A 16,067-nucleotide genomic window follows, 5' to 3' on the forward strand; every position below is an offset into this window, starting at 1 on the left:
AACCCAGGACCTTCTTGCTGTGAGACGACAGTGCTACCCAGTTTAAAAGTGAAACAGTGAGGTGAGGAAAATCCAGCTAAACACAGATACATGTGGATGCTTTCAGAGTGAATCTGACAATTATTCTATACAAATGCAGATTCGTCTCATATTTGCACTTTGATGATGTATTACGACTGCTCACACGGGGCAAGCCGTAGCCTAGTGGTTAGGGTACTGGACTAGTAATCAGAAGGTCGCTGGTTCAAGCCTCACCACTACCAGGTTGCTGCTGTTGGGCCCTTGAGCAAGGCCCTTAACCCTTAATTGCTCAGACTGTATACTGTAACTGTACTGTAAGTTGCTTTGGATAAAGGCGTCTGCTAAATGCTGTAAATGTAAATGCTCAAGCCAAGCGCTGAATAAAGCGACTGTTTATTGTTAATTTAAAATTAAACAAATACATTTTTAAAAAACAAACTGAACACGTTGAGTTTAAGGGAAACGCTGAGTTACAAGGTACCATTGTACTTTAAAACCAATCCTTCTCTTTTTGTGTGTGTGTGTGTGTGATCTTTCTAAACTAACCTGCTGCTGCTGCTGCTGCTGACGTCTTGTTTGTTTACTTCACCTCAGTTAAAAGTGCGCGCGCGCGCTGGTGTTGAACATAACTGGACGGAGAGCTCGAGCTCACAGGCGCGCGCGCAGGTGTTTAAAACAAAACTCGTCGGTTACCACAGAAAACTGTTTTTTTAATACATAAACTCTTCCAGACTAACCGGAATTGTATATTTTGTGAGTAATTTAGGAACCTTTACCATGTCTCAGGTGAAGTTTTTACCCGCTACACTGGAATAAGAGCGTTTTCTGTTGATGGATTCAGGCTCGGTGGGTGAGCACCGTCTCTCGGCGCTGTTCCGGCGGTGGGATGTGAACCGCTCCGGTCAGATAGAGAAGTGGGAGTTTGATCGGATGTGCTCGGAGCTGCGGGTTCAGTCTGCTGATGCCGACGCTATTTTCAGTGAGCTGGATACAGATAAGGACGGAGCTATCAATATGGAGGAATTTGTTTTCGGGTTTCAAACTGTATCGAACCTCAGTGATGCACCAGAGATGAAGGAAGCTGAAAGTGTTTCTCAGGCCTGGGAGGATTTTAACGCCAGACTCGGAGAGCAAAGCAAGTTCGTCCCGCGGTGAGTGAAAACTGTCAAACATACTGTTTACAAATACATTTACCCTCAGAAACCCACCTACAGTGTTAAGTTTTACATTTTACATTCCTGTCTAGCTGGCTTATCATATAGAAACTCATTTATTTATTTTTACAACTGGTCAGGGTCGCGGAAACCCTGCCCGGGCACAAGACGAAGACACCCTTGAACACCTTTATCGTGACTGAATGTTTGACACAAATTTCTTTGTCAGAAATGAAATAAAAATACATAATGTCTTTGTTTATAAATATATACTACATGCTCACAGTATATTGACACCTGACTTTTAGCTTGTGGGACATCTAATTTTAAATCCATGGGTATAAGTACCCCCCTTGCGGCTATAACAGTCTCAGGAAATTATGAATAATATAATATGAGCAATCCTTGTAGGACATTCAATTTAGTTTAAGTACTTTGCACATTTTATTTGTATAATGGAATCACAGTTCGCACATACAAAACGTTATTGGTCTGTTACTACCAAATAATTAGACACAGTTATGAAATGCTTCTCTGAATGACTATATACATGAACTTCATTATTTTATAACCACTGGCTGACAAAATAAGTCAATAGTTTGTATATACTCATAGAGGATAAGCATGTACATGGCAGCTTTCTTTCCTCCTTGTTTCCTTTATGTCGGATTATTTTAAATGCCTTAATACAGAAGGAATTGGACTGGAAAGTAGCTTTTAGTAGCTCTGTGATTCTTATTTCTACAGGCCTACTTCACTGTAGTGTTCTTCAGTGTTCTTTGGCTCATACTAGCAACCCTTCTTTTTGCGAACATGATTTTAATAATGTTATAGATTTTATTGCTTTAACTGAACCAGAGTACACTTTTTCAAACATTCAGACTGGTCTAAATGCTTGTGATTCAATTTGGATTTGAACATCTTTATGCTTCTTTTTTAGTTTAGGGTGTAGAATTGTAGATGACTTGTAGTTTATTGCATATTGCTCACAGAGTGATTGTTGTTTCTGCTGATTTCAGTTAAAACATCATCAAGTGTTTTGCTTAACAAAGACAAAAACAAAGTTTTTATCATTAGTAAAGTTTCATAAAACAAAACAAACACGCTTATAAATTGTATAAATTCAGGTAGTTTAATTGGCATATTATTTTGATACAAACTGCAGCGATATATTACAAACTGCAAATTTGAGAAAAGAAAACTTATAGTCCTCACAGTGCATCAAATTTTACTGTTTATCCACTCAGTAAAGTCCTACTCAAGAGCTGATCAATCTACCTAATAACAAGTGTGTGATACAAGCATAAAACACACCTGTAGTTTTGGGACTCAAATGTGAGTCACTAACATTAGTCATCTGATTAATGTATATACCTGTTTGATAAGCATGTTTACTTTCACTTGAAGGACAACGTACAATAAAGGATTTGATATAAGGCAGTGGTAGTTCAGGGATGCGAAAGGCAGGAAATACCCCGGACAGGTTGCCAGTCCATGAAAGGGCGGGCAGACACACACACACACACACACACACACACACACACACACACTCTCAAACAGGGAATTTTAGTACCTTCAAATGGCCTGTCTGCATGTCTTTGGACTTGGAAACCAGAGTACCTGAAGGAAACCAAAACAGACACAGGGGGAGCATGCAAAGCCCACACAGAAAGGGCTCTTGCTGCCCAGCTGGGGACTCAAACCCAGGACCATCTTTCTTTATATAGTTGTACTTCTAATAAAGGATAGCTTTTACTGCAGCATGGTTTTCTTGAATAAGAAAAAAAACAAAAAACACTTATGTGTATAATGGGTTTGCTGAGCATCAAATGTTTTGTCTACAGGAATGATAGTCAACAAATACAAAATAATACATTACTTTTGTGAAATCTACATTTATAATTGTATTTAAAATGTTCAGTCTTTATAATTCAAGAAAGTATTAGATGTTCTGTTCTCCATCAGGATTTTAAAAATGTACCCATAGTTCAGCAGCTATCATCGATGGAAAGTCTTTTTCAGAATTATCTGGTTATGCAATATATCTAACAGCATTTTATCAATAAGGATATGGAAAGTGGAAAAAGTAATAGAAAGGCTCCATAGGGATATTACTAGGCACAGCACAACGTTTATGTACAGTTCTGTGTCTTTGTGATAAAGCCAGTGCTCAAGGTTAGTTTGATATGAAGCACACTGTAAAACCCATCTGCTTAATGTGAGAACACAATTCATAATTTCCCACATTTGTAGGAGATTTAATGGAATCTGACACATGACGTATTAAGGCTGCTTTAAAAGTTTTTATGATAATAGTAAAAAAAGCACTTTTACAATTTTGTGGAACTGTTTATCAAGGTCAGATAAACTATAAATATAAACAATACTCCTAATCAATAATTGATTTGGCTAATCCTTATATAAAGGCTTGATAATAATGTAATAGTAGGTATTTGTTGCAGTATTGTTTAGTTAAATCACTGTTATAACAGAGCAATATAAATGATTTAGTATTTTGTTTGTGTGTGTAGGATTGACCAGGTGGCGACTCTGTACCTGAACATTAGTTTAACTGAGACCAGGATGATTCCTCAGTATGAAAGAGTTCTCCTCAACTTTATTAAAGAGATCAAGCTCCAGAGCAAAGAGATGGAGCGACTGGCACTGGCTGTTAAAAGGTACGAACACCAAGTCCATACAGCTATGATCAAGAGGTACATGGACATGTCAAAACAATGAGCAATGCACATCTTTATTTTACTGAAAAGACTCTATCCTTTTGGAAGAAATATGTTATTGCATTGTTAGACAAAGTCTTTGTGCGATTGCAGGTGCAGTTAATTAACAAACTGACACAATATAACAACTGTTTGCCGTTATGCTTAGAGTGTAGTGCAACATTTTGGAGCCTAACAAAACCAACGGATGTACAATATGGTTTAAATAGAATATTTAAAAAAATATATATTGAATTAATTAAAGTTTCATTGAAATCCACCTGTTAAGCTGATAAAATTAAAACGGCTCTTGTATATGACACATGAGTGTTGCTGTGTTTGCAGGGCTCAGGACCAGGCTGCCATCCAGCTCGGTGAGATGGAGGAGGAGATGGACCAGCGCATTCATACAGCTGAGAGAAACACAAGAGCACAGGTCAGAAAATTATTGGAAGCCTTTCATTCTTCATGCTTCCACTAATGCAGTTTTAGTTAACATGACTGTGTTTACACTGATGTGATGGGCTGAAAGCAATAGGTGTGGTGCTGTTGGTCAAACATATGGACAAGAAGTGTAAACAAAGGTTATTTTTCAAAAAATGCTGCCTGTGTGTGACTAATCAGCTATGCAAATCCATTATATTCAGATATGTTATAAAGTCTTACCATTATAGTCTGTAGAGTTCCATTTCAGGCTAGTCTACTTATTCCTAGAAAATATAGCAATTAGTTTGTTAATACTAACCACACGTCTTATAGTTTTGTTTAAATGTTTTCTTGTTTCTATTACATGGACATTTACATACATCAGTAATGCAGAGTGGATTAGAAATATACACCTACGTTTTTGACAGTACACATCAGAGCTCTGATGATCTGCATAGTTATTCCGCCACAGAAAATGAAGAGCCAAATGTCTACAGGTGGACACATTTATATTCTCAGGAGATCTGAATGTGTGTATTTTAAATGCAGCTGTTTTCTTTGTGTAATATTATGTTTAGTTTGATGTTTTAAAATCTTTGACTGGAATAAATGTATGTATACTGACATGCACGTTGTTCAGGACATTGTCAGGAGTATTGCCAGAAGTATTTTTCTATTCGGCTGCACCAGGCAAAATGCCCAACATGGTTAAATTTGACTTACTTATTTTGTTTTGTTTCCATGGAGTCTGGTTTTAGCACATGATAAAACAACAGATAATGCTCACAGGTAAATTTATAAGGCTGTGGTAAGGTAAACAATTCTATCATGTGAATTTCTTGGATCAGGTTCAACTTTTTTTTTTATCCTGAGCTTCAGGGTGAAGAAAGCTGTGTATTCTGAGAAACAGTCATGCCATTAACACTGTTTTGCTTGCTTACTTACTTATTAAATGTACATTAATGAAGGTTTAATTACTTATAGCTTTACAGTGGCTGCATATTTATCATAAGTGTCTTTAGTTAGTTAACTAGTATGTACAGCTTTTTTATTAAGCAGTAGTGCATGACTACCTCAAGTTGAGAAAAACTAAATACGCACATGTGGTGTTAATCCTGAAATTAGATGCATGATGTGTGGTAAGCCAGTAACAGTACAATATGTCATGGGAAAAAGTTAGAACAAACAGCTGATAACATGATATTTATATCAAGAGTCGGGTTCAGAAGTACTGTATGTGACGTTTCCTTTTATCTAAAAGTTCTACTAAATATATGAGACTACATCATTCATTGTGCTTTCATTATGTTTTCCTATCAAATACTGTATGTCCTGTACACAAGTACAGTGTTTAAGAAAACAAGATAAAAAAATCTTCCACTAAAGAAACCTACTCAATTTCACTCACACTGTAAATTAGTTCAAGGTTAAGTGTAATCTTTGTGTGGGAATATGTATGTGTTTGATAAATAGAAAGCTGTGAGTGGAAAAATAAATCATATGATTTGTTAAAATGAAAATAAACAACCACAGCTGACTTAGAAGTAATGAAATATTGTGTTTCTCTACAATTCAGGAGTGTAAAAAGGCAGAGGCAGTGCTGAGCATTACAAAAGAGCAGTATGAAGCTCAGCTGAGTGAGTTACAGCTGAAGATACAAACCTTGCAAGTGGTGAGTATTTTTGATTGTACATTAAGCAAAGAGAACCACAGTGACAAATGGTAAACAGTTTTCAATAAACAATTCAGTTACCAAACAGTTTTAAATAGTCACTGTCTGAAATATACAGTCGCATCATATTATTATGACCACTTCCTACTTTCGACGGTGGTAGCCCATGAAGGAAGTCATGTTTCATGAGCTGGCTTGGTGGGTATATAAGGTGTGCAATAGGCTGTCTGCACATATATCCCTCATTGCTGGGTAAAATTTTCTTCCCTGGGTCGGATGGGATCTTCCAGCAATGTGACATGTCACACAGCTAGAAATGTCCGACATTGGTTGCAAGAGCATGAACAAAACTTCCAGGTACTACCCTGGCTCCCTAATTTCCCAGACTTGAACACAATTGAGCATCTGTGGGGCCACCTCAATCGTCGTGTGCAGGCCACTGAAGTTTCTTTAAATCAAGCTTTATCAAATCAAACTGTTGCTTCAAACTTGAAAGCATTTAATTTGCTTTATATTATTAATTTATTAAAGCTGTTAGCAATTATTGTGGCTAAAATACATGAATTCAGAAATTAGAAGGGGTGTCCCAGTACTTTGGTCCATATAGTGTATTTACTGGGTGATGAACTTCATCTGGAATAATTAAAAAATTGTGTAATTTTGCCACTATGTACACTTATTTATATAATAATCACACCGTTTAGTTAGTGTTTGCTAAAACGTGCATTATCATGCTGATTTAACAGCTGACAGAAGTTCTATTTCTTTTACAGTTTGAAGACCAAAACAAGAGCAGCATTCTCAAAGAAGAGATTGTAGCACTAAAGAGAAAGAATAATGAGCTGACTGTGGTATGATGACATTTTATTATATTGGAAAGTTATAACAATGTTGATGTAAGTCTGTGTTTGTTCATCCTGGATCTGGGGTTACCCTGTTCTACATGTTAAAGCATTTTCTCCTAATCCAACACGTTTATAACATTTTTCTAACCTATGCATGGTTCAGTAATTTTACCAAATCATAGATTAAAGTTTTATTGCATTATCCAAAATGTAACTGTAAATTGTTTGTAAATGAATTCAAACCCAAGACAGCTAATGACGTTGGCATGTTATTAAACCAGCATGGATTTTTGGTATTTAGAAAAGAAGACATTTCAGGACCCAGATTTACAGATTTCCTAGCTAGAAGCTCAGTGTATTTTATTTTAGTGCGTCATACCAGTTCCATGGAATATTGTTGGATAAGGGTCCAGGACTGTGACCGCATTGATTTTGACTTATTTTAAGTATATAATGTTCTGCTGTCTCAGCAAACCCAGAAGCTGAAGCAGGAGCTGCTGGAATCCCACACCAATATAGCATTTCTGCAGAGTGAACACGACTCTCTCAAGAGTGATCTCACAGACCAGAGCATCAATCTCGAGCGGTGAGCTTTTATTTATTTATTTATTTATTTTTACAGATGTATAGATACATTTCTGTGGGTAATACACATCAATTTTCATTAAATTAGAATGAATATGATATGATGGAATTCTATCTTTGTAATTGAAGTGACTATATATGTCACACAGCGGTAAACATGTAGTGAGAGTAGAGAATTTACCTGCTGCATTACAGCAGTGCTGGTTTTTATGTAAACTCTCAGGGATGACTGCTTTTCAGTCACACGCAGAGATAGGTGTGTATAGTCACTACCACAGCTGTTTGCTATTCCAGCATCATGAGAGCAGGATATCCTGGAGTGACGCCACAGGCCTAAAGAATTTAGTGACATAGTAGCCAAGCAACAAGTCAGAGAGACCAAAGGTATTTTCAATGTCTACATGTGCTGCCTCGTAAATTGTCTGTCTGTGCGGGGGTGTATTACATACAGAGGAGTTATGTTTACAATTCCACTTTTATGACACAAATATTAGCAACAAAATTTTAAAAATACAATGCTTCTAATAGTAACCCTTAACTTTTTTGTTATTAAAATGTAAAAGCCAGAATATGAGCCAGTGTTTTAACAGTGGGGTAGTGGTAGCTCAGCACTTAAGGTACTGGACTAATTAATAGATTGTTTCCGGTTTAAGCCCCACCACTGCCAATTTGCCAGTGTTGGGCAAAGTTGCTTTGGATAAAAGCATGTAAATGTAATTCACTACATTCTCAAACAATACACTATGTAATAGAAGGTTAGCTGGGTGGTTATTAAAATTTCAAACATTAATAGAGCATTACATATTATTGATTCTCTTGGTCTAAGTCGAACAGTGCTTACTGCAAGTGGTAAATTCAGTTATTTGTTGCCACAGCAAGTAATTTGAGAAACAATGTGCAGTTGAAGTAGCAGTTGTAGTCGAAGTTCCAGTAGCATTTGGCAAGCATTAGACACTAACCTTTTGGATTAGATAAAAATGTTCTGAGAAGTGGATTCTTGGCATCCAAGTGGAGGTGGAATCTAAGTGTAGATTTGGAGGTGCCCAGGTGGTGCAGCGGGATATTCTGCTAGCACACCAGCACCGAGATTCTGAACTCCTCGGTTTGAAACATTGCCACCAGTCGGCTGGGCGCTATCTAGCCGGCATAATTGGAAGTGCCTGCCGCAGAGACGTTTCTGCTAGGGCGGGATGACCACGCCAAACTGGGAGAAAATGCATAAATAAATAGAAAAAAAGTGTACATTTGAAGACAGATGTATAAATTGAAGAAATTTCTGTCTCACTGTGTCCTTTTCTAGTCAGGTTTATTAAATCTTTACTATTTTTCGGAATTACTGAGGGTATCTGTGTTACCTATTTTTTATTCCCCAATAAAACGAAACAATAAAAAGTAAATTGTTAAAATACGTATATATTTAGTTATTGTTTTCTTTTTATTTGGTCTTAGACCACATTCTTTCATTTTGCTTTCTTCTCGAATTTAATAGATGTTTTTATTACATATTATATAATCAGCATAGAATTTGAGTAAAAAGTTGAAAAATATACATACATTTGAGTTTTTGTAGTTTTTAATATCACCATATTTATAATACATTGCTTTTCAGTTGTGCTAAATACTAAGAACTTTTAAAGATTCAGCTTTTTTACTCAAATTATTATGATGATTTATAATGCACCACTGTATGTTAAGCATGTTTTGGGTGACTTTACTAACAGTTGTAGTCACTGATTAATAATAGAAAATTGGCAGTCATTGTCATATTTGTCTTGTTTGTGCAGAGATGAAGCCCTAATGAGATGTTTTGCGGAGGAGCGGGACAATTTGGAGAGACAGATTGAGTTACTACAGTAAGTTTGCTAGGAAAACATGAATATTTCAGCTTCTGTTTAATAAAGACATACATGCAAAATAACTGGTTTTGTCACAAACAGTCTTGTGTAGTTTTACACACATTTCGACATCATTCAGTAGCAGTATAGAATTTTGGCTATATCTTAATTGTAATTTGGAAATTTCAGATCCAAGTTTTAATACTATGAAATGCAGAAGAAAGGTAAATACTTATGCAGGGAACTTTTTTTTTATTAATTGCATTTTCTGGTCCTTAGGTCAGCAAACAGGAAGCTTTATGACAGTAACGATGGTCTACGCATGGCTCTGGAGAACAGCCATACCAAAAACAAGAGTCTGGTAAACACTTCTGTATTATCATTTAATCTGTGTACACATTACACCTAACCTTAAACTAATGCCAGTTTGAAAGTAGTTTAAGATTACACGCAAACAATGACCGATCCTAATCTTCCTTGAAAGTTCAGGATTAGAGTATAAGAGGCTTCTTTGACCTAACAATGTAATCATGCTTGTCTAACAAAATATAAAACATGGCTATTTTACCTGCAGAGGGGAAGTGGACTGTCTCCTGCAAGTACAATTTCAAGTAGAAAGAGCCAGTGCTCTCCATATTTGGACAGGTAGGTTTGAAGCTTTATTTTATACCTGTGATACAATATTCACTTTCCATGATTCTGTTGATGTTTAAGGTTTAAGGATCTTTTCTAGTGTGTGTGGCATTGCATTTGGTGTGTGGGTGTGTGTGTGGTGCTGTGTTTGATTCCCGTGTCAGTGGGACCTCTGTGCTAAAGATTATAAATTATCCAAACAATTGACAAAATGTTCAGTAAAACAGATGAAACATATTCAATAATTGTACACCTCAAGATTGCACTTAATGGCCAAAGTGTGTATGCACAAATCAAGTATACTTCTCAACTGTGTGAACATTGGTAATTAAAAGTCTATTCTCTATGCCTGCAGGTACTTTAGAGGCTGTCTGGATGAAAGTTACGAACAGCTAAGGACGCGTACGCAAAGCTGTGAGTCCCTGGCTTTAGCATTGTGTGACCCTATGTGCAGACGCAACAGCTGTGAGGTAGACAGTCTGGATGAGAGCTGTGTGGACAGCGGAATGTCCACCCTGCGCTCCAACACGGGCTATGACTCGGAGCATGAGAGCACAGACAAGAGCACCACTCGCACCGTTAACACAGCGATGAACAATTCTGGAGACATTTCAGACACAGAGGTAAGAGAATACACTAAGATACACTATTTTGAATCGGGTCACAAATGGCAGGAGCTTTATTTACAACAACTGATCAATTGGATCAATTGGATGCTTAAACCCTATAGTCAGTCAGTCCGATAAACATGAACTTAAACGACGTGCCTTCTCGTCCAGCTTTGAGACACAGAATGTCTGTCTTAGGTTGTCTGGCTAAATTATTCTTCTACCTGCTGTGTGTGTATGTTCAAAGGAGCCAGAAGTGCAAGATGATATGGTGTGTTTATCAGACAAGAATTCTGTATTAAACGTTACTTCATCAGAAAGACAAGATTCAGACAGGACGCTTTATCAAGAAACACAAGAAGTGCTAGCTCCAAGGAAGAAAAGCCTTTCAGCCATCTTCAGTGAGGTAACACTGACTTTAAATCTCAGGAACTATAGAAAGTGATTCACATCAGCCACTTTGTAGTAGTGTTTATACAAACTTTTACTTTAATAAGTTGAAATGTTTATGTTCATGTATTTTTCCATAGAAACAGATCGACGAGTCAAATGTGACAGCTCAGACGTCTGAAAAGACGTACAATATAGTGTTAGCTGGCGATGCTGCGGTGGGCAAGTCTAGCTTCCTCCTTCGAATCTGCAAAAATGAGTTTAAAGTCACCACCAGCACTACTCTCGGTAAGATTTGATAGCTATACTACACTACGCAGCTATCTCCACATATTTAGCCTGCTTAGATATGAGTGATTTTACTTGACCAAGCATTTATTAAAGCAATAAGCCACGAGAGGCCGTACGTTACTGTGATTTTAGCACGGGGATGACGTTTTTGGCACGACGCGAAGCGGAGTGCCTAAAACTTCTTTCCCCGTGCTAAAATCGTAACAGTAACGTACGGTCTCGAGTGGCTTATTGCTTTTATAAAACGGCGGTCAACATAAAATATAATAAATACAACAATGTTTAATTCATAAATGTATTTATTGTGTATAAACTTACAATAAAGCATTCTTCCGCGACGCAAAATAGTTCGATTAACAGTGTTGCTAGGCAACATGAGGGTGAAAATAACATTAACTTTCTCTATTCAGTGGCGTATTAATATGGAATGATGTGAGGTGGTCATAGGTGTGAGTTTATCGGGGATTTTACAACGGCTTCGAACGCGGCTCAGCCAATCAGATTTTAGGACCGGAACTATCCGTTTTATAAAGTTCATTTTTATTGGTACCTCCATGAATGCATATAGTGCGTTTACATTTCACTGACAAATACAGTAACAGCTGAGGGTGGTGATCAATTATAACACTGGAGGAATTATAACACTAAAACTGTGATGCGTTTTTTTGAATTTGCTTATTTAAATTCATAAAACATCATTTCACAGTTGCTTCTTTTAGTTTTCTTTTTTCAGTTTTTATTTATTATTTTTCCCCTTTTCTGAACCAAACCAGTCTTTGTCCTGTCATTGCAGCAACCCCCTCGTGTCCAAGAGGGCCGTAGACCATCTCACACCCCTCTGACATGCGTGCAGTCACTGACTGCTTGTTTTCACCTGCCAGAAGCAGGGCCTCTAATTGTCTGTGTAGGCGGCCAGTGGTTGATAACACTGTTGAGATTCGACCTTGGATTTCAGTGGTTGTGGGCTAGATTAGACCGCTTCACCACAGAAGCACCAATTTAATTTTTTTGACAATAATTATGCTTAATATTTCTCTTGGCTGGAAAAAGCAGCCTGTTTGTTCGTGTACTTTTTTTACTTTCATAAAATTCATAAAGATTGTAATTATGCTTTTATAGAAATCATTAAAATGTAACACTTCAAAAAGACTACACTTGTCTTGACTTTACAGTCATGCCATTTTTATTATACAATATTGTGTTAGTGTAACATTTAGGTCAGTTTTACTAGGAACAAAACTGGATGATAGTTGTACACATGAAAAAGATTACTATAAGATCTTTTGCTTTGTTAAGGGGTTGATTTCCAAATGAAGACTCTTGTGGTGGATGGAGTGCCAACAGTGCTGCAGCTTTGGGACACAGCAGGTCAGGAAAGGTAAGAAACTGCATTATGACCATAATAATGACCTTCATCTTTAGGACTATATTCTTCTTAACTTTAAATTTAAACGATTCATAATATCAGATGCCTGAAAAACAACAGTATAAACAAATCCTAACCTGATTTTAAACAGCAAAACACATCCTATTGTATATTAAACACTACAGAAGAAACAGAGATCTACATGACTCTGTATTTCTATGAAAGTTTAAACTAGGAGGAATTTCACCTCTATGTGTACAGAATGTGTTTATGGGCACCTGCTCATTGCTGTGTTGACTAAATGGGTGTGTGAGTTCTAAATCAAGATGTCTTCCTCTTTACAGGTTCAGAAGTATTGCAAAGTCTTATTTCAGAAGAGCTGATGGTGTTCTCCTGCTATATGATGTCACCTGTGAGAAGAGCTTCCTGAATGTGCGTGAATGGATCGACACCATTGAGGTATTTTGGGGCTTAATATAAAATGTAGTCTGTTTATGTTAATACTTTAGAAACTGATCCAGCAACAGGCACGTTCACTTGCTATCTTATTTGCAATGTACACACTGTACACAAGATGTTGACCTAAGCTTGTCTTACCTCCAGGATGTTTCTCAAGATAAAATCCCAATTATGCTGGTAGGAAATAAAACGGATCTGCGGCAGCAGGCGCTTCAGGATGGCATCACATGCATTTCAACCAGCCATGGAGAGAGGCTAGCCATGGTGAGAGAAATAACAGAGAACGTCTAGTGCTGTTAATTTTGTACACATTGTATTGTTGTTTTTTTATTACAAACTGTATGGTTGAAAATACAGTATGTGGATACCTGATTATTAGGTCAGTGGATATCCCATTTTGAACCATGCTTAATAATATAGAGTTGGATCCCCTCTTTGAAGTTACTAAATACTTAACTTTGTTGGGATGGAGACACACCTTTTTTTAAACACCTTTTTTTAAACTGTACTGGACTTCTTAACTTAATTCATGTGTCATTATGAATAGGAGAAGCTGTACAATTAATGAGCTAATTAAATCACTGGTCTCTTCATGTGCTTTATTTTCAGCTAACGTCTAGTTCACTCTTCTGTGAGACAAGTGCAAAAGATGGTTCAAACATCATCGAGGCGGTTCTTCATTTAGCACGGTGGGTAATTTATAAGTACAGGTCATAGGTGCGGTTAATATACTTACCTCATACAAATTTAATTATTAGATTTCATCCAAAATGACTAAATTAGAATCATATTCTGAGCTTATAAAAATGTTTCTTTTACATCAAATCACTATACTGGTCAGGGTCATGTGAGTCTAGTTCCACCAGAAAACACTGGGTGTAAGGCAGGAACACCCTGGACAGGGCAACAACCCATTGCAATCAGTAATGTCTGTGTAGACGCCCAGCCGGATTTGAACTAGGATCTCAGCGGTGGTGGGCTAGCATAATACACCTCTCTTGCTCGAGCGCCACTTAATATAACTATTATTATTATTACATAAAATAACTATTATATTTATCAAGTTGAAACAAAGCATCAACTTCTGAACCCTAAAGTTTAAACTAAATAAACTTTATGAAACAATGGAGCACAAGAGGGCAGCATAACTGCTCAAATTTCATCTGTCTGCAAAGCACGTTGGAACTAAATAGTGACTCATAGCGGTTTTAAGGATTTTATGTTTTGTAACTTTACCATAATAAATTGTTTTTGTAAGTTATTACATCGTCATTAAATTATAATCCGCCCTACATGAAAAAATTTAACTGTATATACAATAACATCAGATTACATTGCATAAAATGTCAAATTAGTAATAAAATATCAACCAGTATCAATAATTTGTAATCAAATAAAAGCCACTGTTATCAGTTTTAAACAATAATAAGAAGACATCTACATTTTAGTCAATTAATTGGTTTATTTACTGTATAATCTTAAATGGATCTCTCTCGCTCTCATTTGCACATATGCAATTATCTGCAACTGCAAATATTACTTGAAAAAAAAATGCTGCCTTAGCATGGTAAACTCTGCAGATGTAAGCAAGACAATCAAATAAGGACAACATTATGTGCTGTATGTAATTATAAAAAACTCCAAAATTGAATTGGTTTGAGCTTCTACATGTGGATAAAGATAAAATTTGGACTTTTTAGAGTGTAGTGAGTGTGGGGAGAGAATATATGGCCAAATATGTGGCCATTCGCTTGTTGCATATTTCATTTTAAAATTATGAGCAATAACATAGACAAGCTCCATCCTACAGCTTTAACAGCTTTTACTTTTCTAGAAAGGGGTGTTCACATATTTTTGCCTGTTTTATATACATATTTATATTTATGCATGTATAAATAAATTTAAATATTGACTGACATTTCTGTTATTGTTGATTTGTGTTTAGATCATTGTGTATATGTAAATACTTATGGATACTCTTTGTGTAATGTAAGCAGTGACACAACAACATGTCTTTTCTTTTTTTTACAGAGAGGTTATTAAACGTTCACATGAACACAAGGAAACGGCATCTGTGACCAAACTCTCCGCAAATCACAACAAAAAGATCAACAGCTCAAAGTGCTGCATGACATAACATTTTCTCATCCTAAAGAAGACAGATTCTTTGTAGGCTTAGAAACTAATAATTTTCTCTTTAAACAAAGGGGATCGGCAAAAACGTTTACTATAAACTTTCATTACAAAAATGTATGTCACCAGAGTAATTCCTCAAAACCAAGTAATATGATTTATGAATTGCCCTTTAAAACTTTATGCATGATTTTAACATTTGTCCTGATATTGCATTAACAGATTGCATTAACATTTTTAAGACAGGAGAAGCAATTTTGTAATAAATAAAATAGAGGATTAACATTTAAAAAAATACTAATACAATTATTATGTAAGATATCTATGCTACCAAAGATCTATTTTTATACTGCAGAATTTGAGCCTTTGTCAGGCCTTCGAGGCCTTTATCATATCTGAATGTATTTTTGTGTCTGGTTGGTGTAGAGACTGTATTGACATATTGCTGTATTCACTGCACATATTCCAAAATCCATATAAGCAGAAATGGGTTTTCTTTGCTTTACATATACCATACCTTGCAAAAGCAGAGGATTAAAATCAGAATAACTAAACAGAAGTAACAAGCAGCGCGTGGGACTAATTAGAAACAGAAAAAAACATGGAAGAAACATATAAGGAAACTAGAGTCTAAATATATAAAAGTATAAAACAGGACAAAAGCATAATGAGACCACATTCATACAACAGCTACATTTTTATGTAATTTCCAGAAACATTTTGGAAAAGTGCTGTATGTGGAAAAAAAAAAACATTGAGACAATCACAATACATGCATTATAATCTGACTATAAACCATGGATAGACATTCTAACAGTGTTTTTGTCACCAAGAATGAATTAATCATTAATTAACAACAATTTATCATTAAAAAATATAGCAGGCCTAACATTTTTTAATTTCTTGCAATAATTACAAGAAGTTTAATTGTT

At 36.1% G+C, this 16,067-nt stretch overlaps 1 protein-coding gene across 1 annotated transcript; it reads left to right on the forward strand.

The window, feature by feature from the left end:
• The first annotated feature begins 852 nt into the window (after positions 1–852).
• On the forward strand, positions 853–15,213 carry rasef (RAS and EF-hand domain containing). The gene is made up of 17 exons (XM_062998615.1): positions 853–1,172; positions 3,707–3,853; positions 4,238–4,328; positions 5,895–5,990; positions 6,764–6,841; positions 7,306–7,421; positions 9,205–9,273; positions 9,535–9,616; positions 9,830–9,900; positions 10,244–10,511; positions 10,744–10,902; positions 11,027–11,174; positions 12,474–12,555; positions 12,888–13,002; positions 13,147–13,266; positions 13,612–13,691; positions 15,034–15,213. Exons 1-17 carry the CDS (start codon positions 853–855, stop codon positions 15,137–15,139), a joined length of 2,148 nt encoding a protein of 715 aa, XP_062854685.1. The 3' UTR covers positions 15,140–15,213.
• The last annotated feature ends 854 nt before the right edge of the window (positions 15,214–16,067 follow it).

This window comes from Trichomycterus rosablanca, chromosome 7, assembly GCF_030014385.1.
Source record: "Trichomycterus rosablanca isolate fTriRos1 chromosome 7, fTriRos1.hap1, whole genome shotgun sequence".
In the NCBI taxonomy this organism is placed as follows: Eukaryota; Metazoa; Chordata; class Actinopteri; order Siluriformes; family Trichomycteridae; genus Trichomycterus; species Trichomycterus rosablanca.